At 37.1% G+C, this 20,076-nt stretch overlaps 2 protein-coding genes across 3 annotated transcripts in view; one reads left to right on the top strand and one right to left on the bottom strand.

The window, feature by feature from the left end:
* The window catches only part of si:dkey-191m6.4 (rho GTPase-activating protein 22), a 45,381-nt gene extending 33,737 nt beyond the window's left edge, over positions 1-11,644 (top strand). Inside the window, exons 4-10 of the mRNA XM_055229606.1 lie at positions 1,110-1,238; positions 4,430-4,637; positions 6,215-6,347; positions 6,435-6,508; positions 6,592-6,713; positions 7,747-8,719; positions 8,993-11,644. Coding sequence (XP_055085581.1) covers positions 1,110-1,238; positions 4,430-4,637; positions 6,215-6,347; positions 6,435-6,508; positions 6,592-6,713; positions 7,747-8,719; positions 8,993-9,215 — 1,862 coding nt within the window. The 3' untranslated portion in view covers positions 9,216-11,644. The remainder of the gene's footprint in view (positions 1-1,109; positions 1,239-4,429; positions 4,638-6,214; positions 6,348-6,434; positions 6,509-6,591; positions 6,714-7,746; positions 8,720-8,992) is intronic.
* A 47-nt stretch (positions 11,645-11,691) lies between these two features.
* The window catches only part of mapk8b (mitogen-activated protein kinase 8b), a 38,481-nt gene continuing 30,096 nt past the window's right edge, over positions 11,692-20,076 (bottom strand). For both annotated transcript variants that reach the window (XM_033984710.2, XM_055229607.1), the window contains exons 9-12: positions 18,930-19,054; positions 17,975-18,038; positions 17,469-17,546; positions 11,692-17,148 (exon numbers count right to left, since the gene is read on the bottom strand). In XM_033984710.2, the coding sequence (XP_033840601.1) occupies positions 17,132-17,148; positions 17,469-17,546; positions 17,975-18,038; positions 18,930-19,054 (284 nt within the window). In that variant the 3' untranslated portion in view covers positions 11,692-17,131. The remainder of the gene's footprint in view (positions 17,149-17,468; positions 17,547-17,974; positions 18,039-18,929; positions 19,055-20,076) is intronic.

The following is a 20,076-nucleotide window of genomic DNA, read 5'->3' as shown; positions in this document are numbered from 1 at the left end:
CTAAAGTCATCATGCTCTCCTATTTATCCATTACGTTTATTTGGTTTTATATTGCCTTTTGCACATTTTTGCCACATTTAGATCATGCTTGTTAAGAAATGCTATGCGTTGGATGGATTTGATAATTATGTAAACGATCCTATGTCTGTGTGCAGTCTGCTGAGCTAAAACCTCATAAGAGTTGATGATCTTGGAGCACAGCCTAAGGCACTTTGACAGTGTTGTTCGTCAGGACAGTGTGACTTTGTGAAGATGGTGACAATGGCACTTAGCTTTATGGCACCACTGTTTATATTCGGATTCCTGCTAACGGCTTAATGACTGTGACAAAACTGACTGTGACTGCGGCAAAGACACCGTATATCACTGCTGTAAATGTGTGGCTGATATTCTATTCAGCTCTAATTATGATCCTGTTCATATCATTTATGCTTGAAATTCATGTTTATTGTTTTGCTAATCTAATGGAAAGAGCAAATAATAATAGACTTTTATGTGTTTTATGTTAAATGTTTATGCAAAATTTGAATAGATAAGTAATACCAAATTAGCTACTTTAAATTGGTGAATGGCCTTGACCAGTTGCACCCTCTAGTGCAAAACATTTGTACTGCAGTAAGGACATTTCTAACCAGAAGTTGTTTTTTTTGTTTTTTTGTTTTTCTTTGTTTTATGTTTTTTAGATTTGCCAAACAGAAGGCAAAACAATGGATAGCAAAGTCTGTGCACTGGAGCTGCAGTTCGAATCATCACTGGTGTCTTAGTCAACCAAAATTTGTGGTAGTGGACTAATCATTTTATTTAGATGATAAAGAATTATATGCTTGACCACAGAAAGGAAGGTTGGGAGCAGAGTAGTTGAAAATTTGGACATTTTTGAATGAACTCATACACAGTTGTAGCATTTTGACTGCAGTTACATGGTCAGGTCATAGAAATAATGGCAAAGAAAAAGAGCTTTAGCCACGCCCCCTTTTTTAGCCAACCTATTGATCAGCAGGACATAGCTTTAGTCAAACCAACAACTTCTTTAGGCCTGCTGTGTACTTACCCTGTCTGCTGAACATTTTCTATTGGATATAATAAAAGAAATGCTTGTGTGTTTCCAGGTGGAAGTGGAGAGAAAGACAGGACGCCGATCAGTCATGAATCCTTCCTGCTTATGGCCAACTCTCAGAATGACATGGACGACTGGGTCAAGGCCATCCGCAGGGTCATCTGGGCTCCATTTGGGGGAGGTAAGGTCCTGCTTCATATCCACACCCAGACAACACCTTCACCCACAAAATGCACATATTTTTGTCAAAACAACTGGTGCTGTGAGGCGTATATGCTGATCAGATGAGGTTCAGAGGAATATTCCAGGCAAATGAAGAATATCTCTGCAGACAAACAGATGATGGGTCAACCTCTCACCAGAAAATGTATAGGTCAGGTTTGTGAAGAGAAATGCCCTTTCACAGCAAGGGGGGGTGTATTTTTCAAACCTTTACCTCATTATTTGTTTCCTCAGAGTTGTATTGATTGATTCATACATGTTTGAGTAATCCCTTATTGTCCTGAATTTGGCAAGTGCTCAGAACTACATCCTTGTTTTACAGCAGTCTTTGGCCTTCTTTGGTCCTCCTTCCAGACCAAATCCAGACAGCATGACATGCCTATAATTAAATACATATGTTGACTGGCACATTACTCTATAGTTACACTCTTGAACACCAAATAACCCAGATGTCATTTCTTCAGCCTGCAGTTAATTCTCACCTTCTATTATTAGTCTCTAGTCTGTACTTTAGGCTGGCTTCCTAATCTGACTGGGGTGCGTTTAAAAATTCTGAACATATTGCTCAATTGGGTTTCTATCATAATTAGGCCTATAGTACATTTTTCCTCTTATTAAGTAAAACTAATTGTGAGTTTTTTGGTTAGACTCTCATTGGAATGTCACTTGCCTACACATAGGTCCACTGGATTTCAGTAGGCTAGCCCCTTTTGGCATGAGCCTGTCAAATAGATACAGCGGTTAATTTGCAGCCTGTCTGCTGTGGGGGGAACATCTAACGAGTGAACTTGACATGAGTCCAGAAATATAACAGAGCATGCCAGGGTGTGAACTGGGGTATAGCAGCAGCTGAAGGGACCAGTGTCATGTTACAACACAGCCATATGGACTGTCCGCATATTAATACACCCTACAGAAGAAAAGATGGGATACTGAGCACAAATAGATCTGCTATTGTGATACTTGCTCTCATTGTCACTTGTCTGTCTGATTTAACGACCGTAGGCTGCAGGTTTGTTTAGCTCTAATGGGAAGAAATCCTAAGTGACTTATGAATTATGATGGTTGTCAGTAGAAATGCAATTGGGTTTCAGATATAACTATCTAATGTAGCCTGCTGAAGTTAATTGGGCTAACAATAGGCTAAAATATGGGCCATTTATTTAGCGTACTTGTTGTGTCTATCTTAAAGGGTGGTCCAGCTAATTATCCCGTTAGCTGCATGACAGGTGCACCTGCTACCACCTGTCCTGAAAGATGCGAGTTGATACTATTTCAATCTCTATATCTTGCCCCTGTGGCTTTAAAGAACAACATAGTGATACAGTAATAGCCAGTAGCCTAATTGAAATACATCAGTAGGGTTAATAAACAATAATATCGTTTATTGTGATAAAAAGAATTGACAATAATAATTCGCAGGACATTTTATATAATCGTGATAATCGCCAACAAAGATAATCACCATTATATCAAACGAATGTGCAGAAAAAATGGGGGGGACAAAGGGGCCCCAGGGTCTTAGGGGCACAGAATTGGACTCTCTTTCTATTAATTTGTATTATGGGGGGGAGGCATGTGAGGCTTATTTCCTCCAAATTTCAGTTGGCCCTGCTTATCCACAATATTCTCCGTTAAAGTTATAATTATTCATATCCATAACAACTTTAATTATTAATGTGATATAATCGTTAATCGCAATTATTTTGGCAGTGATAGTTGTCACACAAAATTTTCAATGTCATCCCATGCTGACAATAAGGTACTGTATTTTTGCCAAGGTGGGCTACTTTGTAATAAAAATTTAAAAAAAATTAAAAATCTAAATAAAAAGGCAAAGCATGTTATGTGTGAACACTTTTTAAAAAAATCTTAACTGATGGCAGCACATCATTTAGAATAGGTGCGAGTAGTCAATTAGCACTAGCTTACATTACACGTGGACAGTAGCATGCTGTTTTGCGTGTTGCGTGGTAATATTTCAGGAGCTGTCGTATATTCTCATGGCTGGGGGTGGTCGCTGTGTTCTGGGTCCAGAATAGACCTGTCGCCAACTTATAGGCCATGTTTAACAGCACAGTGCCCCGGCCCTACTGCCCCGCTGCCAGCTGCTCTGCTCTCCACCACAGCACCGCTTTACAACGCTATTTATTAATTCACTTTATCATAAGGAATTATTATACCCAGCCCAATGCCGGAGCCGGAATGGATTAACTTGGTGAAATGTGGCTTCAGGATATATGACAAAAGCGCACTGCTGTTATGTAGCACCTGTTCTGTCAATTATTATGACTACAGCGAGCTTCCCGCCAGCTGCGAGTGCTGCAGCCACCTTGCAGGTAACACTTCGTACTTTGCAGAGGTTACATAGGCCCCGCATGGTGTGTGTGAGGAGCAATAAGCCGACTACCTGCTTTAGTGCTGCGCGGTGCTGTTGTTACACTGTTACTTACAAAGTGTAGTTGTGATTAGGCCTGGGACGATACTGTGTCACAATTATCATGGCCAAAATAATTGCGATCACGATAATTACTAAAGTTGCTGACAGTTTAAAAGGTTATAGATATGAATAATTATTATTTTAATATTGATTTTAAAAAGACTGTTATAGTATTTACTTTGTTATAAGTGAAAAAAACTATGATCTAGCGGAGAATATTCTGGATGAGCAGGGCTGGCAATTGAAATCTGGGGCGCCCGGGCCAAGAGGTTTGACATGGGCCACTCTCTTACAAATTAATAGGAAGAGGGTCCAAAGCAGGTTTTTTTCTACACATTCTGTTGATACAATGACAATATCTGTGTTGGCATTATCACAATTATATAAAATGTCAGAGAAAAGGGGTAGTGTGAATCACATGCCTGGCACAGAGAAAAAGGGCGGGGCTTAGCATGAATCATATAAGAAAGATTACAGTAAACTACTATTTTCCAATTTGGGAATGGGATATAAATCTATTTTTGTCAATTTTTCAAGAAAAAAAAAAAAAAAAAATGTATTACTTGATTAACACCAGTAGTACACGTACTGCAGTTTGAGAACCACTGCCACAGTTTGTAATTATGGTGTTTGGGTTTAAGTTATGATCAGTTAAGTTTACTGATGATGCTCGTTGTATTGTCTTCCTCTTGTGTGTGTCCTCTTTACAGGGATCTTTGGCCAGCGTCTGGAGGACACGGTGCAGTATGAGAAGAAGTTCGGGCCCCGACTGGCTCCTCTGCTGGTGGAGCAGTGTGTGGACTTCATAAGGGAGAGGGGGCTAGATGAGGAGGGGCTCTTCAGGATGCCAGGACAGGCCAATCTGGTCAAAGATCTGCAGGAGGCTTTTGACTGCGGAGACAAGCCACTGTTTGACTGGTAATGATTGTTGACAAGATACTGAAATTTCAAATGTATTTTGATTATAATGAGTAAAACGATATAGGCCAACTCAATACAAATGCAAAGGGTCAAAAGTATTGAAAATCATTTGAACGTAAGTAGAACAAAAGTATCGATACTAAAAAAGTCACATTCACAGGACAAAAATGAACCTTTCCTGAATACCTTTAGAATGATTTTGAGCTGTAGCAGAACAAGTATAAGACACATAGACTAGTATATGCCCATTGACCACTATGAACCTGGAGGGATACCTGGAGGGATTACATAGATATAACACTATATTGTAATCTAAAATAAAGTACTATTATTTAATGTTGAATCACATTCTTGTCTAAAGAAGGTCTAAAGTATTAAATATAATCCTTAATATGGAAATCTAGTTTGAAATTTTATTGTGACAAGACTAATAAAGACCTTTCTAAATCAGTAAAACTTTATGTTTTTCCTATGTGTAATTTCTGTTTCAGTATTCATAGTATCTAGTTTTGATGGGGGAGGGGTTAAGACTGCATTCTCACAAGATGAGATGAGACGTAAGAATTTGTCCACAAGATCGAGATAAGATGAGATTTGTATATCATTTAAAATAAATTTATTGTGTGATTCAGTTTACATTTTGACTTTGACTTTTGCTGTCATTGTAGCACAGCCTTTTATCTCGACAGCAAGATACTAGTTTTAGGATTCATTCATTTCAGTACTTTCATTACTCATTTAAAGTGAGCTGTAAAGCGGACCTGTTTTGTGTGTGTGTATGTATGAGTTTCTTATTTTCCAAGAGAAATAGCACCTTAAAATGCATTGTCTCACTTAACAACAGCTGCTGAGACAAATATTTACTGTATAATTCAATATAAAGCAAAACTCCCATCCACACATCTGACATTATGAAAAAGGAATTTATAGTTTTCAAAATTATGTATGTAAGTAATAAATATCTAAAAGATGTAACTTTGATGATGGGGGGTCCACAACCTGCTGGTCTCCATGGAGATATTATTTTGTCTGGAATATTCCATTGCATTTAACTTATTTTTATTTTTATTTATGAAATATCAGGTACTCAAAAATCCATTGTGAAACATGCATTTTTACCATGAGCGTGGTCTCCTCACCACAGAGCGGACCCTTACCTTGGCCGGGTAACATCATCTGCTTGTCTCCATGGAGCTAAATGTTTTAATGTCATACTGTGAGGCATTTCAAGGCAAAGCAATAACATCGACGCAGTGACAAGCATGTGACGTGTCCTAATCCCAAAAGGTTACATAGTACATCTTTAAGAAAATCCCCCAGAACTGATCATACAGGACTTGTGAAAAATCACCAAAACAACTGGCATTTGTCTGCCTAAGTCAGCCCAGAACTCCTCAGTGATACATCTCAATCAAAAATCTAAAGAAGACTGTTTTTTATTATCATCATATTGGTATTCCATAGTATTAAAATCAGGCCCAAGTTAATTTGATCCCAGCAATATAGTCCCATTTCCTAATTTATCTCTAAACCAGTCTTCTTACTAATACAGTATTAACCTCATTGTCCTGCAGTAACACAGATGTCCACACTGTGGCGTCCTTGCTGAAGCTGTATCTGCGAGAGCTGCCTGAGCCTGTCATTCCTTTCTCCAAATATGAAGACTTCCTCACGTGTGCACAGCTGTTGGCCAAAGATGAGGAGGAGGTATGAGGAATGCACTGTTAGCTATTTTATTTTGAAATTAACATATGAATTTAATTTTGTATGTTAAATACTGTCTTCCATATCTAGGGTATCCAGGAGCTTGGGAAACAAGTCAGTAATCTACCTCTGCCCAACTTCAATCTGCTTAAGTACATATGCAAGTGAGTACAGAAATAATCAAGTTACATAACTATTCTATTGAACTGTTTTATACATTTATTTCTTTTTATAAATATTTCTCTAGGTTCCTTGATGAGGTGCAGTCTCATTGTAACGAGAACAAGATGAGTGTCCAGAACCTTGCCACAGTATTTGGACCAAACATCCTTCGACCCAAGCTGGAGGACCCTGTCACCATCATGGAAGGTTTGTGTCCTGTTTGAAATGAGCAAATAGAACAAAAGGAGCAGGTGTAACAATCAATCAATAATGAAAACTATCTTCATGTCTTCCACTCAGTATTGAGGACTGTTTATGCTAAAACCTCATTTATATTGTAATAAATCAATTCCATTCATTTGCACTTTTAATTTGATACAAGTCAAAAACTGCAATTTTTTTGCTTTACAATTGAGCTCTTTTTAAGCTGGGGTAGGGTTGTGCCATGAATCAAATTTCATATAATAGATATGGTCATTGCTCTAATCGATTACAAAAACTGTGTAATTGTGTAATCAAGATGATTAACAGTACGCACCTGTTTCTTTGAGTGGAAATGTGGTGGATTGAACCTTTCTGCTTGCAGAGTTTGTGCATTTCTGTGAAAAACATCACCAACTTTAATTTCATGTATTAAATGCTTCATTTTTTGCATGTTGATACCCCACATTATCTCAAGGAAATACTAATTGTTTGAATAATCATGATTTCAAATATAAAAAAATTAAATAATCAACTATATATATATATATATATATATATATATATATATATATATATATATATATATATATATATATATATATATATATATATATATATATATATATATATATATATATATATATATAATTTTATTTATTTATTTATTTTTTATTTTTATTTTTTTTAGCTTGAAACTGGGGTGTCTTGAAGAAGAAATTATTTAAACTGCTACTTTCAGCTCTAACTTCTTCTTAGCTCATAAACCCTTCCACACATCTCAGGATTCTCATGAATGAATTTTTCCAGGAACAATGCAGTGTTAGAATAGCTGGACCACCCTCACACAGCCATCCCTTTCTCATTTCAAAACATAATTTACAGACATGAGTCTCTTTTCTATGGATCTGCGATCAATAAAATGTAGGTCAGGCTTATGTAAAGTAGATGTAGACAGCCCACACCAGTTTAACCAGTCACAAAGTGCTGCTTTGACAATATTCTCCTCTTTACTAAAAACCTTTTTCCCTCTCTTCAGGCACGTCTCTGGTCCAACACCTGATGACTGTCTTGATCCGGGAGCACAAACGCTTGTACTCAGGGAGAGAACAGGAGTCCCTCACCATCCCACCTATCAACACAGACCTCCCTCCTCACCAGCTCCACCATCGCAGCTTAGGAGCCTGGATCTCCGAAGAGGACCTCCACAACTGTCCCGTGTCCAGCCTTCCTGACCAGGACTGCCAGAGTGAGGCTTCCTCTTTAGACGCCAAGCTGTGTGCCGCCGTAACCCCCGTACAAACCCCCAACCCGGGTCCAAAAATCAGCAAGGGCGAGACGGTGATCAGCCCGAGCAAACAAGCCAAAACTATGCCATCTTGGAAGTATTCGTTCAAAAGTTCATCAGCTCCTCGCGCGCAACCTCAAGCTAAATCAGCATCAGTGGCAGATGCAAGCAGCGTATCTTCTGGAGGAGGAGGTAGTGGAGGGAACTGGTTGATGAACGGACTGTCTTCTCTAAGAGGTCACCGGAGAACTTCTTCTGGAGAACGTTCGACGCGAGATCGGGATTCTACGGGTTCTTCGCAAAGACTCTCTACTTATGACAATGTAACGTCGTCTTCAAGTATGGGCAGCGTTCCCAGTGTAGCAAGCACTCCCTGGTCTACCTCGTCATGCGAAATTTCCATGCCGGATTCCGGAAGCAGCGATCCATCAGGGGGAGTGAGCGTTGGGATTGTGAGCGGGAATGGAGAGAAAGGGGATTGGATGGACAGTCAAAGGGAGATGGATAATCCGAGCTCGGAGCCGGACAGTTGTGAGGCCATGGAACTGTGCAGTAGCAGTGCCCCCTGCAGTGAGAATGGGAATACAGTGGGGGGAGCTCCAGTACCGTCCATAATTATGTCTGAGGAGGGGGAGGAGGTGAACAGTACACTCAGCAGTCTGGTGGAGGGGCTCAAGGAGGAGCTGAGGAAACAGAGGGCCAACTATGAGGCACGCATCCAAAAGTAAGTGTTATATAACTTCATTTGAATGACAGTACAGTGTGCTCTGGTTAAGAGTAAAGTAATGTCAAAACAAAAATTTATACTAGTTGCTTCTAACTTCATGTCTGTGTAATCCCTCAGTCATCCAGGTCTGATCCATAGCAAAAGATGACATTTTAATCTGTCAACTGGACAAATCGTTGCAGGAGTGAAGATGTTTCGCTGCTCATCCAAGCCACTCCTTCAGTTAAGTTCCTTTCTAACTGCATGTTGTCTTTCTCTTGCCGGTGTCAGGTTGGAGGAGTCCAGTGCAGCTCTTTGTTCCCAAATGGAGCTTTTGGAACAGGAGATGGAACAAGAACGCAAGAAGCAACGCATGCTCGAGATCAAACTGCGCAACTCGGAGCGCGCACGGGAGGACGCCGAGAACCGCAACCGCCTCCTGGAGAAGGAGATGGAGGACTTTTTCCTCACACTGGGTGACCTGGCCCTGGGCGCGAGGACTAGTGACATTTAACAGACTCGGCCCTGGAGGCGTATAGCAGGGTGTATATTCCATTTGAGAATCAGGGCATTCCTTTATAAAGACACTATGTGCACGCTCAATATGAAGAAAGTGATCTGGGCAAAACGTTTCCCGTGGTGCAGTGCTTCAGTTGCACAGCACTACTTAAAGACATGTCTTTTTGATTGGATTAGCAGCATTTATCCCCAGGTTTGTCTAGTCAAATCTGTATGAACCTTTTTCCACCACTTGCAATGATGTGAATACACTGTGTGAATAGCTGTTGTGTTGGATGCAAGTGAATGGCATTTAGTACCTCGCTTGGCTCATCTTAACACTTTTTTTTTTTTTTTTTCGTTGGGGTTAAATATGTGGTACATAATAAGAAACAATCGGCTAAGTATGTGTGTCAGATAAAATTACAAAATTAAACAAAAGTCTAATTATGCATTATAAACAAAGCAACATGTTATTGTACATACCTTAATATGAGACAGGGCTTCAATCGGGAATCAAATTAACTGCTGCCAATAATATGCAAGAACACTGAGAAACAAGTGTCTAGTTAAAAAAAAAACAAAAAAAACATTTGCAATATTATTTTACTTTTTTACCGCATTGAAGAACCATGTGCAACCATACTTAACAGTTCTGGCACTGTTCCTCTGTCACCTATTAAAACAAAACAAAGTATTATGTATCTCGTCATAACACCCATAATCAGAGTGAATTGTATTCTGGTGTATAAGTATTGATTATACCTTAACCCCTAAATCCTTTTCAGGGGATTCAACTTCCTATATGCCATATTTGAGGACTTTTTACCTTTCAAGAGCTTCATTTGTTCTAAAAAGTTAAAGGTACTATATGTAAGGTTTTGATTTTAAATTCCATAAACATTAACCTATCTCTGTCCCCAGATATGAGGTAGACATGTATATACTAAAAATGTGTATATGTCCTCTATCTGGAGGGTACGGTTACTTTCAACCCATGAAACCTACGGATAGCAACTTCAACACCCGTCAGCTGTTACCTGTAAGATGTGCTTGCTTGTAGATTTTTTTTTCTAAATTGTGATTGTACAGTATTCAACCAGACCTTATTTCACCGTAAGCATTTAATGAGATCACTTCTCCGGCTTGTAGTGCCTCTTTCAACACGTCCACATCAACATTCATAATTTCCTGTTCCCTGATGCCAAAAACTTTCATGTAAAACCACTTGTCAGAAGACTCAAAATACACTTTCTATACCAAAGCAGGACCGCCTCAGCTGTTCTCTCCCACTTTAACCTGGACACCATGTTGACTTTGGCACACCACTGCTGACCACTGCCCTCAAAAACAATGGAGTTTCCTGGTCGTGCCTTTCTGGGAAGTGTTTTAAATAGGAAAAGTAGTGTTGTTAATCTGCCGCAAACTCAAGCCATGTATAGAGTGTATTTGTCCACAAGAGTTCAGACAGTGGTTGCATTGTTTTCATGTTTTAATATGAAGAAGCAAGGACTGTGGCATGAGCGGTAGAACATTTTGAGAATTGTGAAATTGAATGGAAGTTTTAAAATTGGAATATGTCATTGAAGTGAATGTAATGTGTTATTGATGAAACTAGTCCTACAAAAAGAATATAGGGAAATGTTTTTTACTGCACTGCTCAGGTTTGCTCCAGCAGTCAAGATAGAACTTTTCTGGTGAGGGATCTGCCACCTCCCTGTGTCCAGGGACATGTTATAGCTTTGCCTAGAATATGACATAGTATAGCATGTGTTTTTATGGCTTAAAGTCATGGGCCGCCTTTCTGACTTATAACTTGTCCTTGGAAATACATAAGTTCCAGACATTCCAGACAAATCAAAGGTACATCTTCATGTACCTAAGTAGGAAGTGGACCTTCCGCCACAAAGTTACATAAAAGACCTTTAATATATTTCATATTTGGCCTTGCATGATCAAAATGGGGTTTAAAAAGCTGATGTAAAAATATTTAAGCTAAAAATCAGTTTTCAATGAACTTTTTATGCTTTTAAGGATACAAACTGGTACATGCATCTCGGTTTCAAAGTACCCACTTACAAATACACTCAAATTTATTCACAGATGCATATTATAGCTGCCTACATTTTGAAGCAAATTTCTACCTAGATTTTAGGATTTTATGTTTCCAGCGTGCAAGTAGACCTCTAACATAAGTCCTACTTAGTACCCTTATAAGTGACTCTAAACTGGTGGACCTTTTCTCAATTTCTCTTTAAAATTAACAAACCTTTTTTTAGAACACACAAGTATTAGGAGTCATTTTATAATACTTGTATTTAACCACTGCAGCCACACCACTAACAATGTCTTCACTAATGTGTCTTACTGCATTGCTGATCTGTGGTGCTTATTTATTATTTATTACACTGTACTGAATGGACATACGAGAATAAAGTTGACGATGGCTTAGTTTAATTTTGTGATTTGAAAGAAACACCATGACAACCATGACAAGTGTATTCCATTTATTTGCAGTTTAACATGTACTTATTTTTTTCCAAGAGGTGGCATCTTCAGATCCCAGTGCATGTATTCTAGTAGTGCACTTGTTTGTCGGTCGTAGTTTTTGACAACACACCGATCCAGGAATTCTTAAAACTAACTTGCATGGCTGGATTCACTAGCAAACATTACAAACCAGCACCGTACATATAGTGATTTCATGTATTTACGCATCTTTTCTTATTTATTAACATTATTATAGCTTACCAAGTCATAGGTCGGCGCTGGAGTATATGTATAGGTCTGGTGGATTGGCTGTGATTGGCTGTTTTGAAAAAGAAAGGGACGATCTAACAGATTTAATAGGAAATCAGTAAGTTGTTGATTTATATCTTTTACAATATTACAAACTTCTTCTAACTGCTATGCCTGATTTTTAGTCTTAAAAACTTAGCTAGATTATTTGAAATGCTTTGCAGCGGTCCTAAGTTATTCCTAATTATTCACCATAATAAGTTTAAAGCGCTTTTCACAATTTTCAAGCTAACAGCAGCTAGCATGCTAACAGAGCACTTAGAAACCGCTTTTACGCTACTTGCTAAGCCAAAACAAAATGCACCATTAGTCCAGGAAAAAAAATCAGGTACAGCCCCTTCAACATGCTAACGCTTAAAGAGGGCGGAGTCTGCCTGCTTTTTAGCCAGTCACAACCAAGTGTCCCTCTGGCCGATACATTTTGGCGCCAACGAGTCAATCTAATGGCCAACCCATTTGAGTGGAGCCAGTGGATTGCTATAACTGGTAAGACTGAATACATATTGATTATTATTAACAAGTCTTAGAAATAAAATCAGATCTTATTCTTTAAAAAAGGAAAACATGGATTGACAGTACCAAACATTTTACCTTCAGGATACACCTAACAGGCTAGGCCCATGACACAACTAGCACAGTTTGCTGAAGGTATTGCACATTTAGTTAAAAAGTCAAAAGTAAAAACCAACAAAAAATACATAGAACAATTCTCTCTTACTGAAGCATACATAACGTACAAAACTAGAAGTCTGTTGAAACAAATAGTACACTTTCAAATAAATAAATAATGGAATCTGTTATTCACACATCTTGTTTTTTTATTTTTTCCGAGAGCTAATTCTGCAGGCGGAGAACGTTTTCAGAAGCGCGAGGTAGTTCATCAAAGTCGACTCAACTCCCTGTCACGTGGTTTGGAGATGCGATCAATACAAAACAAATGGGATACAGCCAACTCCAATTACAATGGGAACAACTTAAGAGCACTTCAGATGACAATGTGGATTATGCGATCGACTAATAACAGTATTATACCGCCGAACTTGTTTAGATTTGTCCTGTCTTTAAAGGCCCACCGTGTAACTTTTCTAGTGAAAGGTTTGCTTGTCTTCACCTGGAACGTACAATAGTACAGCGTTAAACTTACGAGTCTTATATTTATTCATTTACAGATGTTGCCATTGCTGAACAAAACCTTGAAAACCATAGAGTAATTTGGTCTGTGTTACCCTCTTGTCTTCATGGAGGGAGCCAAGTTTAATGTCTCCATGGAGAGAAGCTGGTAGTGAACCCACACAAGAAAAAAATTACATAGTGCATCATTTTACCATCCTAAAACCAGTTTTTAAACTGAGGAATCAAGCAGATGTCATAGTAGTAACTATTTGCTGTTATGGAAATTTCCAATAAAAACAAAAATGTCACAAAATGTATAATAAAACTGAAATGTATAAAATAACAAAGGTTGCACCGTAAAAAAAAAAAAAAAAAAAAAAATTGTACAAATCAATTAATGATATTTACAACTGACTATCATTTACAAGTGACTATCATTTTAGCCACCTATGCTAACAGTAAAGACTAGTAGCCTTTACAAGCCATTTATAGTGTTGTATACCTTTATATACTTGACATAACCAAAACTGGTTGCTAATGGTAATAAAATTGAAAATAAAACAGTCTGATGACATTATATGGAAAAATAACTAGATTCATGCATAGGCCTAATTAAAGATTTGTGCTTTAGTGTAAAGAATTGTACAAACATTTTTTAAATTAAATACCCAAGATAAATGTTATATTCAGTATCAAGTAAATTATACACCCTGTTAAACATAAGATATAATATTGCGTCACATATGGCTATGGGTATATCTGCCACTTTCTACCAGTTATATCAAATATTCAACAATTTCATGATTCAATAAAGTAATATGAAAAAAAAAAATACTTGGAGAAATACAATTTTAAAAAATCTAAATAAAATAATAAAAAAAATGGTGCAACCTAATAATTATAATTAAATCCCCTTTAAGTGACAATAATCTTTGTAAATTTACATATTTGGCAAGAATGATCAATTCTTTCAGTACAACTAAACACTACAGCAATCACTACCTTTAAGCACGTCTTATATATTATCCTTGGCTTGACGGACGCCTCAATGATTATAAATATTGTGTTAGTATTTTTGTCAATACCTCAACCAGCCAAATCCCACAATACTGACTTGCTTCACCATTTTGACAATAAGTTCATGCCTCTCAGTCACAAATATCAGTCAAATAAACGCTATAACTCAACTCATACTTTACACTTTGATGAACTGCCTTTGCTATTAAAACAACTTAAAGGGCCCATATTACACCATTTCTTGGTTGGGTTGTGTTTTATTTCATTCACAGATGCATAATACATAAATCCTGCATATTTAGGCTGTGTTCAGCTTTTCCACCTTGTGATGTCATCAAGTGGCAATACAGAAAGTGCTCCATGGTGTTTTTAAACTCCATACACCTTCACGAGAATCATTTGGATCTCTCTCTCTGGAGATGTAAACAGACTAATAGTACAGGTTTACTCAAACATGTGTGACTGGAGCAAAACACAACTCCAGGTCTGTTTTTGAGAAGGTAACAACATTCCAACATGGCTAAAAGCTCAAGGGTCAATTTTGTGTAATATGGGACCTTTAACAAATGCCATTCTCCTATCCCTTTCAATAATACCCTTAAATACAATCTTCTTATATCATGGGGACAAATCAGAAGTAGAAAAATATACAATAAGTTTTTTGACACAACCCGAAATGAGAACTCCAACCAAATTAGGAATGAATTTAAAACAGGCACTTTACCATTCCGAGTTAAAATCAACAGGACACTATTATTGCATACAAGATAAAATAGTTCCAAATAATTGTGTTGCAAATTCACAACAAGATTAAATTGCAAGCAAAACTGGTTAAAAATTTGGAAATTACTAATATCGGATCTGAAGCAGCCAATGATTTGCTGCCGAATTGCCATAACCTCTTCAGTAATACTTCTCAAAATCACCTACTTTAAGCACATTCTACTCAAAAGCCACCACGTTTTACAACCTCACAAAACCCATTAAATCTGACTAAAAAAACTTTTCAAAATAACACATTCTTGATTCCGCTTTCTTTTACATTGGCTTGCTGTCAAAACCAGGAGAGTAAACGCTATTATTCACTCCACTGGCATCTTTTCAGTCATTTCAGTCTTTCTCCAAAACGTCACTTTGCCCGTCACACAAATATATTTACTTTATAGCACTTTGACTCCACAAGACGATCATCGGCAAACTATGTTATCCCTCTGTGTAAATATCTATTCCTTCACCAAATATGCATCCAGAAGATCCATTTGATAGAATTTTAACAATGTGAAAAGTGGCTTGACAATAAAAGTATGTGGTGTATATATATATAGTAGTATGGTGTTCATCAAGTTTTGGACATGTTTCAGTAAAAATGGCTGACAGGAAGATGGTTACTTGGTCTCTGATTGAATTTTACCATGTTGTGAAAGTCATATCCTTGCTTAAAATCTAAAAAAAATCTACATTAACCTAAATTTTAAGTATAGATTCATAAAATAAATCAAGTGGAAATAAAGGATTATGCATATAAAGTCAATTTTGATACTAAGGAATAGACTTCATACCGATTTCTTTAGACAATAGAATGTGATTTTCAACATTAAATCATAGTTTTAGTCTTGTGTATTACCATGTGGTCTTTGCATAATCTCTCTCAGTTGTGCAGGTATATTCCACAGTGGTTCATGGGTGTATACTATTCCATGTGGTCTTATACTTGTTCGATACATCTCAAAATCATTCTAAAGCTATTCAGGATCTAACTCTTATCTAGTTTTGATACTAGTATTAGTATAGTATCAATAAGCATCTGATTTTTGATACTTTTCACAACCCTATGAGTACAGTGTGTAGCAATAATGGTAAGTAGTAAGAAATTGATGTTAAATTCATGTGTTAAATTGTAGCAGTAATTTCAAAAGAATGCTCCATGTTTAGAGAAAGACCATCAAATCCATAAAACACATTAGTGATATGTAAAAAAAAAAAATACGAAGTTCAATCTGAGGCCATAGGTCAGCATTTGTCTCATTTTCCTGACATTCATTTTGCTAAAACAAAAAAAACAACAAAAACTGTCCAAAAGTGACACAGTATGCATGAATCACCAACCTGTGTGTGCGATCACCAATAGAGCACGATCCATCATACTGTCAGTTCAGTTTCAATGGCCACACTCAATGATAAATCTACCTCTACCATAAAATCTGTACAAACCTCATCTACAGTTGTATGGCAAGTTGTAAAAGTAGTAACAAAAAAACAACCCATAATTCACATAATTTTGTTTACAATTATTTCCTTAGATTCTCTTCAGTTAATAGAAACTGAAACATGGTAAAAATCATAAAAGATCTCATCTTAGGTTCCAAAAGTATTAAAGAAACACTTATAATAACTAAACATTATAAAGCATTAATTGTTTTACATATAAATTACACAGCTTATTATAGAATTAAAAGTATTCTTAAGGTTTCATATATTGGGAGTAATAGTCTTAAATTAGCAACTTTCCAATCTTGATGCCTAGTAGTGTGTAGTAATTATAATGTGTTTCCAAATAACAATGTCATAATAAATTACAGTTCAAAGAAAATAAGTTTAGACAAAAAAAAAAAGACTAAAATTTAAATTTCAAAACAAAAATGGAAAAGTCTGACATTAGAAAAAGATTTCTTAAACAGCTATATGTCTAACGCTATTCTACTGAAGACAAGCACAGAGGAGAAGTTGGGTGAGAAGGGGGTGGGGCTTAAAAGGCGTAAAAGTCTTCAACTGGGGAGCAAGGTCCTGCCGGAGGACCAGGAGACAAGTCCATGATAGTCGTGTGCAGCAGCCCAGGGGCCTCTGGCTGTAGTAGTAGTAGCAGCAGCAGCAGCAGCAGCAGCAGGGGGCAGAGACTCAGCTAACCCTTTATTAGGGTCCCGCCCATGAGGGAGGGGTCACAGGTCAGGGAGGAAGAATAGGATCATGTACAAGGAGATGCTGGTGGCTGCGGACGGCTGCCGCTCACTGCTGCACTTGTGCTGTGATAATAAACAGATAAGATAAGTCAAGCAGAAGGTGTAATACATCAAATGTAAAAAAAAAAAAAAAACATGGTAGAAGGAAAAAAAAATTTTTTTTTAAATCAACCGACATGTAGCAGAAACATCAGGAACAATACTGTCAATAGATTGATGAGAGTATTACATAAATCTCACAAATTTATGATATCTTTTTTGGGTCTATTTTAGTACAGCATCTAGTTGGATGGATAATGTGGAAATACCATACTGTGACATCCCTAAAAAGTAAACAATATTGATCAATAACAAATGCACAAACATAAACCAGGAAATCTTACCTATGGAAGGAGGTTGTCCCCTGATGACACCATTCTTTGTCCTTTCTTCCCAGTCCAAAACTTCTTTATATATCAACTCTAAAATACACATCACATCTGGTTAAATATCAAAATACATTTCATTCTCAGTGCACCTGTGCGCTGCAACATTCATCACGTGTGAAGCAGACAAGAAATGATTATAACTCAAATGTGAACCCCATTTACAGAAGTGTGAGTAAAAAAATATATATAGTGAGAGCATTGCATACAAGAAAGTACAGCATTTTCTGTTTTACTCCTTGGAGTCCCACAGGGGTGGGTCCACGGTTATTTTACTTATTTATTCATAATGACAATACGTTGCCACATTCTTAATTCACTCCTTTAGCCTTGCTTTGGTTAGCTTTACTCTTTAGTTTATATTTTGACAGTTTGACTAATAATGCGATTTACATGGGATTTATAACTTTATGTTATAAGTTTACTGCCACCTATTTCTCATATGTAAACGATCACGTTCGTACCTTTCCACTCCTCAACTGTGTGCTCTCTCTCATCCAACTGCTTGTCTGTGATCACTGGAGGAGGCTGAAATGGGACAAATGTATATTAATATTCAAAAAACATGTAAATGGAAAGTTTAAGGCGGTCTTTTCTGTGCAGTTTATACAAATGCATTAAACTATAACATAAAAATAACATCTGCAAAACAGATCTACAATCTAAACTCTGCGGTTAAGTGCACTTAAACTATTATGACAGCAGATACCACTTGAGGCTAACAAGACGATGAAGGCATCAATGTGCAGTTTAGCTAGTTTTCCCAAACAGCCCTGAGTCTTTTTCTGAAGAACCACTGGATTGTCAAAATAACTGCAAACATGTTTAAAAGCATATACACACTCAAATATACTTGAGTAAAATATATATTCCAAATGGTTTAAACAATCTATGGATGATTATTGAAGTGTTAAACTCATTTTGTTGCAGAATAATTCTTTTCCCATTTAATTCTTGCATATAATTTGACTGTGTTCCAAGTTAAAACTCTTTTTGTTATGCATTGTGTATCTATAACACTTTGAATTTCAACACCTAATTGAAGTAGAGAAAAAAAAGGCATGTATTATCCACCTTTTTAAAAGAAGCAGTTAATGGGAGCTAGGGTTGTCAAAAGTAAAATCAGATACTAATAGATACTAAAACTTGAATCGAAACTAAATACTTATTTGAGCAGGTATTGATATTAAAAAAGTCACATTCACAGGACAGAAATGAACCTTTCCTGCCTATGACTGAGAGATTACACAGATATAAGACCTCATAGTAATATAAAAGAAAATACTATGATTTAATGTTATGTTCTGTTGTCTTAAAGTATTTTGGTGGTATCGAAATCCAGTTTGGAATTTTACAACACTAATGGAAGCTCACTTTTTACATAACATTTTAGGCAAAATTTTTAGTAGTGGTACTTACAGCTTCTACTTCACTGGGGTCGTACCACACGTTGATGTAGGGGTGCTGTAGAGCTTCATCCACTGAGATCCTTTTAGAAGCATCTATTACCAGCATTTTGGATAGGAGGTCTCTGGCTTGGCTCGCTACAAATACAACAGAAAAAGTGGTAATGTTAATTTCATGTTAATTTTCCCTGATTTTTTGATAGAATTTTGTGTATTGACATAGATGGAGGGATTCCTTTTAGAACTACCATAAATCTCGGACCATTGAGCGCAAATGAACATAGGCCACAGCAGCTAAATTTTAAAAGAAAATACATTTAGAACATATATAGGCCTTGTGTCGTGTGTTTTTCATGAAAACAAACTAGTGTATTCTTCAGTGCATAATCTTTTCCGTCTGTCTCACTTTTGCGTTTACTGGCTAATAGCCACCGGGGGGCACTCTCTAGCAGTAAAAATCTATAAATTAGCTGCACCGTTGTATAAGCCACAGGGTTCAAAGTGTGGGAAAAAAGTAGCGGCTTATAGTCTGAAATTTAAGGTAATCACTGCTTTGCTGGTACCATGTCTAGTCCACCACCAGCTGGTCTTCACAGAGAGAGGTTAGTGCTTTGCCTGGAATGTGTTACAGTTTGACATTTAACATTTAGTTTATTGATTATTTATTGCCCAAAATATCTTTAATGCCATACTGTGAAATACTCAAGGCACAGAACTAAAATCTCCATGGAGGAAAGCGATCGGCAGATACACCAGAAAAGTTACATAGTGCACCTTTAAGTCTAGCCTGCCTGCCTAGGGGCTGATTGTGCTTCAATGTGATGTGGGAAACTCTGAGTGCACTAGTAGACATGCAGACTAACTGGCACACAGACACAGTAAATGCACTTTTCCATGTGGAAGTGTGCGGAGGCGGATGTGTGACGTCAAACCCTTATGCCTTTACATTCTTTCCATATAAGACTGTTGTACTTCCATAATGTTAAATACTTCCTTGTGGGGCAGGATGTGAGGGCAGGGTACAATACCGGGGGATCTGTCATGTGAATGGATAGAACATAAAGAAAATGAGAATTAACCACTACAAAACAATTGTCTTCTCTACTAAAATTTAAATTAATTTCAACATAAAGTTTTTATAATTAATACATTTTCAAATG

Source organism: Periophthalmus magnuspinnatus, chromosome 19 (genome assembly GCF_009829125.3).
Source record: "Periophthalmus magnuspinnatus isolate fPerMag1 chromosome 19, fPerMag1.2.pri, whole genome shotgun sequence".
Classification (NCBI taxonomy): Eukaryota; Metazoa; Chordata; class Actinopteri; order Gobiiformes; family Gobiidae; genus Periophthalmus; species Periophthalmus magnuspinnatus.
The sequence above is the reverse complement of the archived record's forward strand: the minus strand, read 5'-3'. Positions and strand labels throughout refer to the sequence as shown.